Below are 15,542 nucleotides of genomic sequence, written 5' to 3' on the forward strand. Positions count from 1 at the left end.
TGCTTTTGCACTGTACTCTGTTTAACTTAGTGAGTGACTGAACACTCAAAAAATTAATTTAAGTTTATTCAGCAACACAAGCATTAACACTCCAAAATGGATTTTAAAGAAAAAAAAATTTGGAATTAATAGCACTCCCAGTGTGTTGTTGTTAAAACATTGTCTATGAATTATTCATTTCTGTTAAGAAAGCACTACTTCACAAACGGGCTAAAAGCTCAGCAAAGAAAGAACAGCACTAATCCAAATATTAAGCTTTTTCTGTAACACACTTTGATCTCTAGAATCCATCTGAAGGAATCATTTTATGGAAGTTAAGAGCTTTTTTTCTTTTTGACCTTAAGTGAATTTGATTCAAATATACATTATGGCTTTTGAATTTTAAAGACCATTGGCTGTACATCTAATGCACTTCAGAAGCCTGGGAAATAAAATCCCAAGCTTATTGAGAATAAAACCTTCAATGCATTTCCTCATGTCAATACTCAAAGGGTATTTTAAATCACAAAAGTTGAAAAAGGTCCTAATCCTTTCACTTTTTGTATGCTGGAGAGCACTACTGGCTATAGAAAGTGATGCTGAAGGAAGTGGGATCATGTAAGTGTTAAGGGACCTGTGGATGCAAGATGGAGATAGAGGCATACACTAAATGATGAAAAATAGTCTTCGTGTGTTTTCTTCAGTAGGATACATGTATGTTCCTAAAAATTACTTCACCAGAGAATCGTATTCATTTATTAATCTCTTCAGAATCTTTTAACACTCCCAAGCTCTTTGCTAGCTTTACATACTCCCCATCTCTGGGGTTAACAATTGCTGTGACTGAATTCTGAGAGTTTGAATTAATTAATAAATAATCCTTCAGACATCTGACTACTTTTTCCCTAAGTTGCATTCTTCACTTTAGAGTACTTTGAAAACAGCCTGCTTTGCTCTAAACACCCATCACCTCAGGACCTCGAGAGCATCCAAAACCACCTCTGGAGGATTCGGGTGTGGCTTGAGGCTGTCGCTGAGCCCTGCAGCCCCACTCAGGGACAGCCTGAGCCCACCCGGGCCCGTGGGTGCTGCCTGTGCTGGGCTGCTGAGCTCTGGGGGCAGGAGGCAGGCAGGGACTCACCGCCGGCGCCACACGTGTGGGAGCACTGCGACCAGGCTGACCACGGCGAGAGCTGGCAGTCCACGGCACACCCCACCACGCACCGGCTGCTCGTGGGCACGGGCTTCTCCAGGTGCAGCTGGGACAGGGAAACACAGGCATCAGCTTCCCCAGGCCCCACCACCTCCTGCCACAGCCAAGCACCCAAACAAGAACTGGCAGCAACTCTGCGGGGCACCAACATGGTGCTGGAGCTTTCCCAAGGATGAAGTGGGGGAATGCTCCTTCAGTGGTGAAGAGTTTCATATCTATGCATCTCTCAGTGTTTGGGTCTCATTCCAAAAGGACAATCCAGATTTCTAACAGCAGGACACAACCCCCTCCCTAGTCCCCAGCTTTGGGATGGTGCAGGGTTGGTAGCCATGCCCCGTGTGTTCGAGTAAGGAGTGGCACCACCCACTGACACCCCTCTGCTTCCCAAAGCCCCCAGCACCGTACAAAACCTTTCCACCGCTTGTGGGGAAGGTCTTGGCGTGGATCAGGAGGCCCCCATCTGTCTGGGAGCGCAGGGAGCTCTGCTGTGCCCCGGCCCTGCTCACCCGCTGGCACAGCTGCATGCTGACGGCGGCCCCGTCGCTGCGCCGGCAGCTCAGGAGGCGGCGGCGCTCGCCGTGACCGCAGGTGGCATTGGCACCCAGCTGGCACCCGCTCCAGCCTGCGGACACAAAGCAAAGGGTGCCTGCTGCAGCTCAGCCTCGCGCTCAGCACACACCACACAATCACACCATGGCCTGGAAGGGACCTGTGTATTTCCAACCCCGCGCTGTGGCCTAGACCAGGTAGCTCAAAGCCCCATCCAGCCTGGCTCTGGAGCCTTGAACATGGGGGCTACCCTCACCTACAGCAGCACTTCCCCATGTCAGGGCATCCCACAGCCAAGAACAAACCCCCACAAAAGGAAGCTGTTCTCAAAGCCAGGTAGGTCTCAGAGGAGATGCTCTCATCACAGTCCGATCCCGCATCCCACGATGACACCGCTACATCAGAGTGCACGTGCTGAACACTGATGAAGGCTGTCACTTCAATCCAGCTGGCACAGGTACAAGACTCTATTGTCTGAAGTAAAATTCCACTTTGATAAAGCAGCTGGGGAAGTTTCTGAAGGGGAACTCTGGTTTAAGGTGTTTTTCTCTTGAGGCAAAGCTATCCATTATTTAAAACTAAACTCTAATAGTCATGAAATAAAAGCAGTATTTCTAGTGGAAGGAAATTAATATCTTATTACGTGTCTGAAATTATGTTGGTCAGAATACAACTAAACTGAAATAAGCTTTAAAACACCATTTAAAATAAACAAAAAGCATAACAGAAGACACTAAAATTTCCATACACCACCAATAAATAAGAAGGATGAGAAGAAAACCTATTACTTTGTGTCTTCCACCTCTGACAAACATGAACACATAAATGTTCTGCATTTCTGAAATGTGATGATAAAAAAGGCATCATCCTGCTGCCTGTGTTTCTAGGGCTTTTATTACAAACAGGCTGAGTTTATATTCATATATTTTATCTTGCTTTGTTCTCCCTTCACACCAGCCCCCAAACTCCTCTTAAGATCTCTCCTCTGTATGCCTTTCTCATTTATTTCAGCTGGTCAAAACAAAAGGAATTTTTAAGTTTTGTTTTGTTCATTTGTTTGCAACAGAATTAATTGCTTCTAAGGTCCTAAATAATGCATTTTGCTCTGAATATCCTATACCCACACATATAACTCTTACTGCCTTCAAAGCAGATTTCTGTTGGTATTATCGGCTTCACCAGAACCACACAGATGATACTCTTTTATTTGGAATTTTGTAATTAATTATGTTGATAACCCATTGAAAATTGCATTTAGCATGCTTTATTTCCAATGTACTCGCAACAACTACTTAATACAGAAATTGTGCATTTGTCCACTAATGTGTAAAAATGTAGGTATGTAATTAGCTTTATCGAAACCAACAATGTCAAGGCTTTAACCAACACCACAAAACATAAATAAAAACACATACTATACTAAGGGTATATTGAAAGTTTGTACCTACCTGTTAGGTTGTACTGGTATTGGAAGCAATTTTGATTAAGAATACATGGCTTCATTTGTGAAACTTCAGGGCAGGGCTTGGAACTGACAGGAGACCTCAGCACTTGGCGGGTTCGGGTTTGCATAATGTTGGGGTCACACACCTGGACAGAGAAGGGATGGACAGTACAGAGAGCCCAGTAAATCACCCAGACATCACTGACCCCAGTAAATCACCCAGACATCACAGACCCCAGAAAATCACCCAGACATCACTGACCCCAGAAAATCACACAGACATCACTGACCCCAGAAAATCACACAGACACCACACACCAGGACTGCTCACAAACACGCACAGCCACATGGAGGTAGGATACAGTCCCACTTCTGTTCTACAATACTTCAAAGCACATGAAAGGAAAAAAATGTGATTCAAAGTTAAGAATCCAGTATTACCAGAAGTCATCTTTTATCCATCCTGATTTGGCTGTTTTAGCCCTCCTTTACTATTTTGCTATGGTTTTTGGTAAGGATCCTTGGGGACAATGGGACAAAGACTGCACCACATTGCTGTGCTCTGCTTTGCACCTCCTTCCAAGTAAAATGCTACACTACTGAATAACAGGATAGGATTTTTGTCACAATTAATGCATTTTTAAGTAGTATCTGATGTTACAGCAAAGCTCTCATTTCAAAAAGGACATTTGTAATTGCATATCAGTTGTGATGCTGACAAGACGAGGTGACTTTTCAGAGTATGTGATACCAAATACTGATGTCCAGCAGCCTATAAACCAGGATTTGCTTGTTTACATTTTCACAGGAATATGAACCAACTGAGGCAGGTTTTCATTTCTATTTGTGCATCACAGGCATGAAAACTGTTTGTTTTTAGCAGCCCTTGATCCTCACTCTCATAGCACTGCAGCACAGAGCTTCTTTTCCCACACTGCAGTAATGGGAATAGGTGAGTGGAAGTGGTCACAGCAAACCTAATGGAAATAAATCCCTTATTAAAGGTATCCACCACCATTTATTGAACAAGATGACCCATTTAACTCCTAACAGTTTCTCATTAGGATTGCTCAGGAACAGCAAAGAAAACAAAACAAAACAAAAAACCCAAACAATGCATGTAGAACCAATTTTCATAAATATGTGGGGATTTAAAACATGATTTTTCTATAAAGTACTATAATTACAAGAAACAACTAACAGTTCAAAACCAAGGGCTTATTACCATGCAACAAACAGCCTGCAAACACTGAACACTGCACGGGTGGAAGTGTGGATAATTCCTGCATTGTGAATATTAAAGGGAAATGTAATGGCCTTGCAGCATAAATCTGGATCTCAGGCTGCTGTAAACTGGATTAGCTGCACAGATGACAGCAAAACTGAACAGAATAAACATCAGAACAAATGGGGAAAAAAGTCCAGTCTGGTCTTAAAATACATTGTCAGGGCCTTTTTCCTTATGCATACACTACATGAAGGAAAATCTATTACAGTTTTATTGCTGACATACACTTTGTCAAATCATTTTAAATGGCAATCTTATTTGAATACCCTTGGTCAGCTAAAATGCCCAATTGTTTCCAATTATCTGAAAATTAAACCTATGCTAAGTGTTTACCAATTGTTTACTGCCTTTTTCACAACTAATCTAATTGTTCTTTCTCACAACTAACACTAACAACTTAAATGATTTGCCAATAAAGCAAAATGACTAAGGAAAAAAAATCAAAGCATGTATCTCAGTAGCTACTCCTAATTAATGTTTCTCTGAATTATGTTACCAAAGGGAAAAAAAAAAAATCAATGGATGCTATGACAGAAGCTGTCTGTGCCAGCTCAGAAACACCAGCTTTTGCTCCCTTTAAAATAAGAACCTGCAGACAGAAAATAAGTGAATTCTTTTAATAAAATAGTATTTTCCCCTGTCTAGCACAGCCCTTGTTGCGCTTGATGACAGGACATTGCTGCAACCCAGTGCTGTCACAGAGCCCCAGAGCTTTCCTGGCTGGCAGGACCATTTTCCCTCTCAGATATCTTCCTGATAGGCAGCAGACCAGTCTAACAGGTCAAAATCTATCTGGCGTTTACCAGTTGTAAACAACTGGTTTACTGATGCTCTGAAGCCAGAATTAGCACTGTGCTGATGAGCCATGGTGCTCAGAAGCCAGAGCTGATGCAATAAACCCCCCATTTTTACTAGTTTTGAATAATAAGGAATCTCTGCAGGAAAAGCATTCATTTAATCAAGCTGAGGACATTGGAAACATGTAAAAATTCAAAGTTGGCAAACTGTAACTAATATCCTGTAATATTATTTGTTGAATTTCTCTTAACGTCAATTGAGAAGTCAATTTAGTTTTATAATTGATTTTCTGCCCTTGCTCTTTCAAGTTAACCATGTAAAAAAGTGAGCCAAATATATATGGAACTGAGTAAGCAGCAGGAGGGAATGACTTGCAAAGAAAAAGATGAAAGCTGGAATTTTCAAAGGAGCAAGAGGGAGCTGAGTATCCAGCTACCCTGAAATCTCAATGGGCTTGGGTGCACAGTTCCTGCAGGACCTCTCCAAAAAAAAAATCCAAAAACAAAAAAACAGGCTGGAAAAAAAAAAATCTAATATTTATGGCATAGCAAAGGTTGGGGAATGGATTGGCAGGCACGATGTCATTAGGGGATGTGAACAGTGAAAGTAAAGAAGAGGGATTCTTTCCAGGGGAGAGATGCTGAGGGTACTAACAAGCAATGCCAAGGGGCATGTCTAATCCTGAATGTGGATCTTAGAAAATACTGAGAGCAAAACCAATCACCATCAATGGCAAATCACAGGTTTAGGAGGCAGGACAGAAATGGCAGCCATCGAGAAAAAGGCAGCAAAAGAAGTAAGTATTTCTTGAGTACCTAAAGTAAGAAATTACTATGGAATTAACTAAGATTTAAGCAGGATAACAGGTTGATTCTGAATATTCTCACAAAAGAAGAAAATGACAAAACTAATCTGACTGCTCAAGTAATCTTCCATACAAAACAGTGAAGGTGCCATTCAGGTCCATGGATCAAGGCTGGATCTACCCTAGGGATCCAAGTTTCTAATCACAAGCAAGTATGAATCTACAGTTCCTGGGGTTTTAAATAAATAAAGCTCACTGTGATTCAGCAATGTTCTACTGAGTATCTTCATTTACAGCTCCTCTCTTCCTGCTGAATGGATGCTACACTTCCAAAGACATTATTTTCCTTTCTACTGCTCTATTAGTAACTAGTGCTTTCACTGATGACAGATGAAACTTTAATTTTTTTTTTTTACATTAAGTCAGCCATTACCTTCTGTAAGGCTATTGCAAGTGGTTTGTGCTCAGCATTAGCCAACATTTCCACAGTGGAAGCATAAGGAAAGGCAGGTGCCAACAACCAATGTGTTGGGGAGTGGGAGTTTGACTTTTATTTCTGAGATCATCTCTTTATGCTCATGACACTTTTATGTCTGTGGTTATAAATCCCTTAACTGGTTTCCATAGTTGGAAGAATTTGGGATGGAACCATGGGATAGAAATGGGTCTAATAGCAAATGTTCCCTATTCTGGGAAACTGAAACCCACTTCTGACACCACCCAGACTAGGAATAAAGATTTATGCATCAAGGAAGACAATGATTATGGGTGCCCACTGCCCATAAATAATAGGACAGGAAACAAGTTCTAAGAAATGGAGGCAGCTGAGGCGCATGGAGGTGGAAAGTCAGGGGCCTGGAGACCTCTATGTACCTTCAAGATCAGGTGCAAATAAGTTTGGCTGTTAAGTTTTCCAGACTATGTTGCTCGTTCAGATTCTTTGTTAATGACTTTGCTGATATAAGCAATGGGGTGTGTAATTCTGGCACATGCATCCTTTGGAACTGATGACCGGAACAGAATTAATTTCTTGATGAAAATAATAATGGGGTGCTACCTCAGGTGGCACATCAATAGCCCACAGCAGTAGGATGTCATACACAGACAGTAGGTTTCTTTATAACTGTACTGTTCCAGCCTACTTTACAGTATCAAATCTCACCATTTCCATTATTCTTTTCCATGTAGTATGAAAAAGTTGAGCTAGAGCCACGGATCTACAGATGAGAACCAATACAGAAACAAAATATTCCGAAGCAATGAGAGGTCCATAAAATGTTAAGGCAGGAATAAATCAAAGTTTTTCTCAAAGGACTGTTTAGAAATTATAACAGCCATCTTGATTCTATGGGGGAATTTCTGGCACTATTGACTACTGCATTTTTAAATATTTCTTTCAGCCAAAGCTATTTTTTTTCACCATGACCACTTGTCACTATTTAAAGCTAACATAAGAAGTGAGGGACGAAAACATACACAAAGGATGCACCCAGCCTTTGCTTCAGACAATCACAGAACTGACAAAGCACAGGAAGTTTGTTCTGGAAGAAAAGGGTATAAAACAAAATAAAGCTGCAAGATTGTGAAGCTAAGTTCCAGCGTAAGGGCTGTTAACATATCGCATAATAATATACACTATTAGACCCTCTTTGGGATGGAATTTAAGAGCTGTCCATTGATCCAGGCTTTCATATGCATCATAATTGTACAGCACAGAGGCTGTAACCCATTACAGGGCCCTTTAAGCTGTTTAATTTATCAAGCAGCTTGTATAATGCATCCTGCACTATAAATAGCTGCTGCATTATTCTTAACTGGCTATTCATAAGCAAACATACAACCTCAAAATAAGGTAAATGCAAAGGCAGCAACCGTATTTGACTATTTTTAACAGAGCAATGAACCATTACATTGTTCATGCCAGTGTGGATGTTTTGTAACAATTTAACAAGCCATTTACAATAACACGAGCAGTCTTTTGAAATGAAAATGCATTTGCATAAATTTTCTTTTTCAGATTCATCCAGGTTCCTGCCTCCACACAGAATCATTACTTAAATCACTTTAAAAAGTGATTGTTAACAAAGATTAATAAAAATAAAACAATTAATTTAAAAAATACATCAGTTACCCACTTTTCTTGACAAAGACATACAAAAACATCCAAGTCACAGCTACCCATAAGGAGCGGTGCGTGTTCTTCCAAGAAGCCTTGACCAGCATAATTGTCATGCTTGATTTGAATAAATTATCTCTTGGGCTAGAAAGACAACTCCGTGCAAGCCTCACTCTTCAGTACAGCTTCACACTGCAGGTCCTCTGCCAAACTTACGTGCCAAACCCAGAGAGGCTGGGGAGCTTCCTCTGGAGATATCCAAAAGCTGTCTGAGGACACAGTTCTGAGCAATGTGCTCTGGGGAATCCTGCTTGAAGAGAAAGAACTAGATGACCTCGAGTGGTCCCTTCCAACCTTGCCCGCTCTGTGCTCAGGTGCCAGTTGTGATGGAGGCTTTGGTAATCCACACAGTGACTCCCAGCATCTACGGGAGTCCACAATTCCCCTTTCCAGTTGGCATTTCCAAACTGTAACAACTCCAACGTGCATCCACAAGGAAAGTCACTGCAGAGCTGAGAGCTCCCTGGATGGCTTGGTGACACTTTTAATCTGGTCAGCTGTGGGTGCCACACTCCCCCCGTGGATTCCAGGGAATAATAACTCAATTGCCGCGAGTCCTGAGCGCGGCACATCGCCATTGATCCGTGAGGAAAACGCTCGCTGAAATGGAGACAGCTGTTCTCACTCACTACACACGCAACCTCCTATAATTAACTAATTTCAGACCTCTTGGAATTAGCTGCTAGAAATGCCAACAGCTGAGGCAAGCAAGGAGGCCACTCCAATCCACAATGGGGGCTGCGACAGCCATCCACCGACAGAGAGCTAACGAAATAGATTTGAGGTAATTATTTCAGGGACTTGTAGCACCACTCACATATTAACTCTTTTTAAGAATGCTTTGATGAATTCAATTGAAGTCAATTAATTACATTTCCAAGTCAGATGAATACAAAGTCGAGACGCCACAGGAAGTGTGTGTGATTCCATCACTGAATATGTAACAGAGATGACAGCATTTCAGTCCCCAGATTGTTTAGCTGGGTCTTTGAGCAATCAAGTGATGATGTCTGACTGAACAGGCTATTGTCCCTGGAACAAATATGAAATCTCTTAAGCAAAATGCAAGTCACCTAATTTCCTTGTGGGTTTATGTTGGTCTTTTTTTTTTTCTGTTATTTTTGGCTTTTTTGTTGTAGTTTTTAACTAGCAAGCTTCAAATTGTTATTTTAAATGGCTTTAAAGCTTGATATTTAAGTCACTTGAATGTCACTTAGTGACAAAGAACAAAACATTATGAGCCAAAAAAATAGCCTTCAACCTTCTCTTCAAATAGGGAAAACCATTTTGAATTTACTTCTCTCAATAGAAAAATGAGAATAAAAGGGAAGATTTAATTCAGTAACTATGCATTTCTTGAATCCAGTACAGAGACAAAACCTCAAAGCAACCTTGAGGCATTGTATTTCTGACAGCTTCATTTCTGACCATTAGATGAAACATTAAAATTTACCTTTGTGTAGCAGTGTTAAATAGCACCATAATCAAGATGCAAAATATGCAATTCAGTTGAAAAACACACATAAAAGAATTGTGGGAGCATCTGAAATTATAAAAGACCACAAAAGTGTTTAAAAGCAAAAGGGAAATGCAGCCAAAAAAGGTAGAACAAATACAATGTTTTAGCAGGAAAAAAGTATTGAAGAAAATACTTTCCATTGACAAAGCAGTCACCACCTTTATGACTCATTGATTTCAACACCATTCAAGATCATTTACCATCCTGCAAGTGGAAAAATCACATGGGAAGAATATTGCTACAAGATAAAACCAAGTAATACCCTAGAAAGTATCCAGAGTACAATGACATATTGACAAAAGGTACAATGGATAATCTAAAAGGCCTTTTTATATTCAGCTGATAAGAGTTAGTTATTCTGCTATCAGGATGAATTTATTATCAACACGGTAAAACATGAGCAGAACACCAAAGCGACTGGAAAAGAATTCTCACCTGACCAAAATCTTAAGTAAATATCTCAAATCAAAATCTCCTCGGGCAAAGATGAGGCTGAAATTGTGATCGTTCATTTTTTTACAAACTAGAATTTGTCAAGATTCATAAATCTTCTTTATCTCCAGCAAGCCAAACATGACCAGAGCTACAGGAAGACTTCCTGGAATGGTCTTTGGCAGTTGCCTCATGAGAGTGCTATGATTAAAAGAGTGCCAACTATTGTGGTATGAAATATAAATGTGCTTGAAATACAGCAGCCAGGATGCACAGTTTTGCTTTTTAAGTGCTATGTGATCTTTCAAATTATTTTAAATTTTTGAGTCCATTGACTCGTAGCTGTCCTAAGTGACCACGTTTCCTAGTGGCTCAGGAGATGGAAGGTTCATTAATCACCCTGGTGCTGGCAGTGCCTCACCCCAGCCACCACAATTCCCTCAACCCCTGCCTCACACACCCCAAAGACACACCAGTGACACAGCACAGTCATCCTGCACTAACAGCAAGCCCAGCACTCGCCTAGGAGATGTGGAGCACGTGCAGCCTGGGAGGGACTGTGCTGTGTGGTTCTCTCTCAAAACCCACCACAAACAGCCAGAGTAGCTGTAAAAGGGAGACAGCACTGCTGTAAACTCATCAAAGGGAGGGTTTTATATGCCCATAAAATTTCAAGCTGTTTACTGCCTCGTATCTGGACAGAACTATGGAAACACATGCTCCATCGGTACACAGGCATCTCAGTTTCACAACAAAGCATTGCAGAACAGCTTGTGAAAACATATTGTTCAGTTAATTGCATTGGCATGCAGATGCCCTCACATTTATGAATTAACATTAACCATGGCAAAGGAATGTACAAGGAGACACAGGGACTGTGGCATGTGGCCCTGTGCCTGCCAAGAGATGTGCTGCCTGATGGAGTGCAGCCCACGAGCTCTGGGCTTCCCTTTCCTCCTTCTGTGGGCTACGGAGGCTTTGCTATTGCCAAAAAAAGGAGCCTTTAGGCAAAAAGCCTGTGTGTCTTAAGGATATGAGGGTGCTTAAAGCTTCAAGCAGTCCCTCATAAGCAACTGACTGTCACCAAGGCACCTGAGAGACCTCTAACAGCCTCGAGGATCTTTGCATCAGTTCACTGCATGCCAAAATGAAGAAAATCCATGCCTGGAAAAGTCAATGACAAAGAAACGGCCCAACCACAGTGGGACTCTAAAAGGTATCCAAGCATTTGTATGGGTTGCAAGAGTGTTATACTTCATCAAAACCGTGCTGCTCAGGAGGAGGCGAACGCAGGAAATGAAACACAAGATTTTATTTGACATGTTCTTACCGAGTATATTGATACGCTACACAAAATATTATGGAAGGAAATTACCTGTGTCAGCACTAGTATAAATACCTGTCCAATAACCACTCAACTTTTGGTAATGGCCCTGTTAACATGGGGGCAATGAATATGTGTTTGTCACTTAAATACATCAAGCAAGTCTATTAAAAAACCCCTCCGAGATTAAACCTGGCACCTATTTCAACACTGATCAGGGAGAAACACTAGATCTGAAGTCACGTGGTTTGAGGCCAGAGGCTTTTCATAATACAGAATTTTCAACTTCTTTCCATCTTGCACTTAGAAAAACACAGAGCACTTCGCAGTGGCTTGAATCCCTGCATAATTCACAAAGTTTTGAGTATTTCATTACATGACAAATTGTTCAGGCACCTTGCTGTCATACCCTTCTGCTGCTGTTGCCTCAAATCTTCCCCCAGGAGTTTGAGGAGGAGGAAACACTGGACAGAAATAGTGTGTGTTGGGAGGGGAGAGCTGTCATTCCCTCAGGACTAAAACCTGTCCAGAGGAGTGTCACCCCCAGGGTTTACCACAGGTTGTAATGGCAGTCATGCACCACTGACAGAGGTCTCCCTGCAAACATTTCCTAAGGCATTCAGCCCTTATGGCAGGTGGAATACTGTCCCTTCACCCACTCTGCTTGTGTGGGCCCCCTCCCACAGCAGACCAAGGGGAAGGACGTGTTGAATCAATTGTCACAGTAATAACTATGTGTTTCACTAACCAACTTTCTATAGCTCTGTCTCTATAGAGACATAAATATCTCCAGATTCAACCATGCTGGCAGGATCTATTAAGCCTGACATCCCTCAGAAAATAATTTACTTTCCTCGAAAATAACTAGGCCATGAAATAGTTGAAGGAGAAGCGAAGACTGCTGCATGAGGAACACTGCCAGGGACATGGGCAGGAGAGCCTACCTGTGGGCATGGGCTCCACTGTCCCCAGTCAGACACTGCACACTCACTGGGACAGTACAAGGTACATTTCTGCACTGCCTCTGGCACCTCAGCCTGACTGCACAGAGCGTTGGGCACAGTCTCCACACCGTGGTCCTCAGCAGTGCTCACACACCTACACAGAAAACACACATTTTAATTAGAGTATCACAGGCACGATGGTTATCAACAAGTTTTCTCAACCCCACCCAGGACATAGACATGACAGCAGCTACAAGCAGCATGGCTGCTCAAAAAATAAAACTAATATGTTAATGCAAATGGAAATCAGCTACGTGCACAACACGCTTTTGTTACTTCATACAGAGGGATTTTAACTTTGATCGGCTGACAAAGGAGCAAACAGAAAGTGACAACCAGCGAGAACAAATCTTAGTGCTCCTGCTAGTAACATCTGAACATTTGGAAATAACTCAGCATTTCCCCATGCCTGGGGAATGAATATTCAGTAATAATGAATGCCACTCTGGTGCATGCAGTGCTATTACTTGGGGAAAATGTTAGCAAATCAAAATATGGAGGCTTTGCACCTCAGGGAGCTTTATGTATACATGGCATTTAGGTTAAGAATACTAATTTAAATATCATGCTGTGTTCCTGAAAAACCAAGGCTGCATCTCTGAAATGCTTTTCCTGTAAACCATGGCACATAAACACGTGTTTCTTTTCATTTGAAATACACTGGACTCAGCAACACACTCACTGTCAGATGGCCAGATATTGCAGCTTTATGCAATCAGCTCTTTTTGATCTGGAATACCTGAGCTTTTGTCTTCACTCACCTGACTTCCCTCGTTTGTATTCCTTCTCCACAGTGGAGGGAATTTTGTTCACTGTTGATTTTGCATGGAGACCATGGTCCTACTTCCCAGGAATACAGATTGCACTCACTGTAGCATGGGACTGCCTCGTGCACCTGACAGGAGAAAGAACCAAACTCTTCAGCTGAACTGTCCAGGTTTGCATGGCTGCAGAAACGCCTCAGCCAAGCCCACAAAAAAGCACACTGAAAAGTATCCTGGCTTACACTCCTAATGCAAAGGCTGTTGTAATGGCTTTAAGTTCATTTATTCATTATTGACTTGCCAAGGGATTTTTAAGTATGTAATGAACAGCAGTATGCATGCAGCACCTTCAGAAGCAGGATAAATAACAGCTATTTCCTGCAGCCAGAAGAGGAACTCCATTACAATTTCATTTGCTCTGCCTGTTCTCAGTATAATCTATCATGTCATTCACCAAGATCATAGGTACCACATCCTTCTGTGTTTCAGCAGGTACAAACTTAAAATCAGCACTCATTTACCTTTGCTTCTAATGCATTCTTATAAGCCATTTACTATAAAAGAATGAACTTTCATGCCTCCTACAAATTTCATTTTTATACACAAAAATGGTAAACGCTTTTTTGCCTGCAAGTGACTTATCTCTAACATATCTCCTAATCAAACATGACAGTGTGTTCACCTGAACTATGGTATCTACATAGGGAGAAAAATACAACCAAAAGCTTGATAAAAGGTGCCAGATATTCAGGTTGTTAAAAGCAGCACACTGAGATATAGCACTTCAGCAGATTTTTAGGTTTAAATAAATGAATGCATCAACAGTTCTATTACAGTGATGAATAAAAGTTATTTATTTTGAATCTGGTTTGTCTTCAGAAGCTGATTTGAAGATACAGTATTCCCTGTTGCTTTGAATGAAGCATAATGTGCTGCCCTGGAAAAATACAACACACCTAAAATTCCTTCTTCCACATACCAAAACCTCCTCAGCCTTGTTGCTGTGAAGCCATTTCATTCTCACACTTAGAATAACTATAGATCAATAGCTTTCCTCCCAGCTACCCCCTAAAAAGATTCAGCCACATGTTTAATAATTTACAGCTTCATGATAAAATAGCAGATTATAACTAGACATGTTCTGACCACAAGAATAAAGAAATCCTCTTTGTAACATTTTGGAGGTGGGAAGACAAGAAAATTGAGATACCAGTCTGAAAACAAAACTGGTGTCCCATCAGAAAATCACCTTCCTTTCAAATGGAAGGAAGACAACTTGAAAAGGAAAACTCCTTCGAAACAAAAAATGTCAGGAACTAATTTTAACTGTGGTCTGTCTATACATTGTGCATAGGTTTAGCAGAGAAGGAAGAATAGCAGATTACGAAAAGTGGAAAATACAAAAAAGTGAAAACACAGGAAAGAGGGAAATCAAAATCTGAACTGGTGAGGGCAAGGACAATATGAACCAGTAAGAACATGACATTTCACACAGAAGAGGGGAAAAGGAAGGGAACAAAGGGGCACAGGCAGTCATACCATTAGCACCACTTTCCTTGCATGTTATTAAGCACAAATTACAAACCTGGTTGCTTTGAACCTGAACTAGCAGAAGGTGTCCCTGCCCATGATGAGGGAGCTGCCAACGAGATTATCTTTAAGGTCCATTTGGACTGAAGCCACTCTCTGGTTCCATGTGGACAGTGCCCCAAGGCACTGGCACTTGGCCTAAGTGCAGAGTGTGCAGGTGTCTGTGCAGTGTGCACTGCACCCAGAGCTTCCCATGCTCAGCAAGCAGCACCACAAGCACTGCTAATGAGCTGAGCAGCCAGGCTCGTTATCATTAACTGGTGTACATGGGAGCACAGAAGAGCAGCACTCACCAAGCTTGGGCTCAGCACCAGCCAGCAGGGAGCCCATGGATGCTGGGACACAGCTGAAGCCACCATCCTGCCCCACCAGCCTGTCACTTCCACTGACTCCTGCAGCCACATCCCTGCACGTGCCAGGAACAACAGCAATCCCTCTTCAGGCACTGCAAAGCCTTTGTGTTCCCCACAGACATCCATCCAGGAGATGGATGTAGAGTCAGGGAGTATTTATTCATTTCCCTACTCCACAGGGGGAAGGAAAAACTACAGCCTGCCTATGTTGCCTAACAAAACACCCTGTCATCCACAGGAGACGATTAGTGAGGGAAACAGGTGCTTGAGGCATGATCAGGTTTTCCCTCATCACAGAGGGAAT

General features: G+C 41.8%; 1 protein-coding gene across 1 annotated transcript in view; it reads right to left on the bottom strand.

Annotated features, from left to right (window-relative positions):
• THSD7B (thrombospondin type 1 domain containing 7B) overlaps window positions 1–15,542 on the bottom strand; it is a 296,014-nt gene that overhangs the window by 19,712 nt on the left and 260,760 nt on the right. Inside the window, exons 17-21 of the mRNA XM_077784906.1 lie at window positions 13,293–13,426; window positions 12,472–12,625; window positions 3,190–3,331; window positions 1,699–1,814; window positions 1,121–1,238 (exon numbers count right to left, since the gene is read on the bottom strand). Coding sequence (XP_077641032.1) covers window positions 1,121–1,238; window positions 1,699–1,814; window positions 3,190–3,331; window positions 12,472–12,625; window positions 13,293–13,426 — 664 coding nt within the window. The remainder of the gene's footprint in view (window positions 1–1,120; window positions 1,239–1,698; window positions 1,815–3,189; window positions 3,332–12,471; window positions 12,626–13,292; window positions 13,427–15,542) is intronic.

The sequence above is a fragment of the Lonchura striata genome, chromosome 8 (assembly GCF_046129695.1).
Source record: "Lonchura striata isolate bLonStr1 chromosome 8, bLonStr1.mat, whole genome shotgun sequence".
In the NCBI taxonomy this organism is placed as follows: Eukaryota; Metazoa; Chordata; class Aves; order Passeriformes; family Estrildidae; genus Lonchura; species Lonchura striata.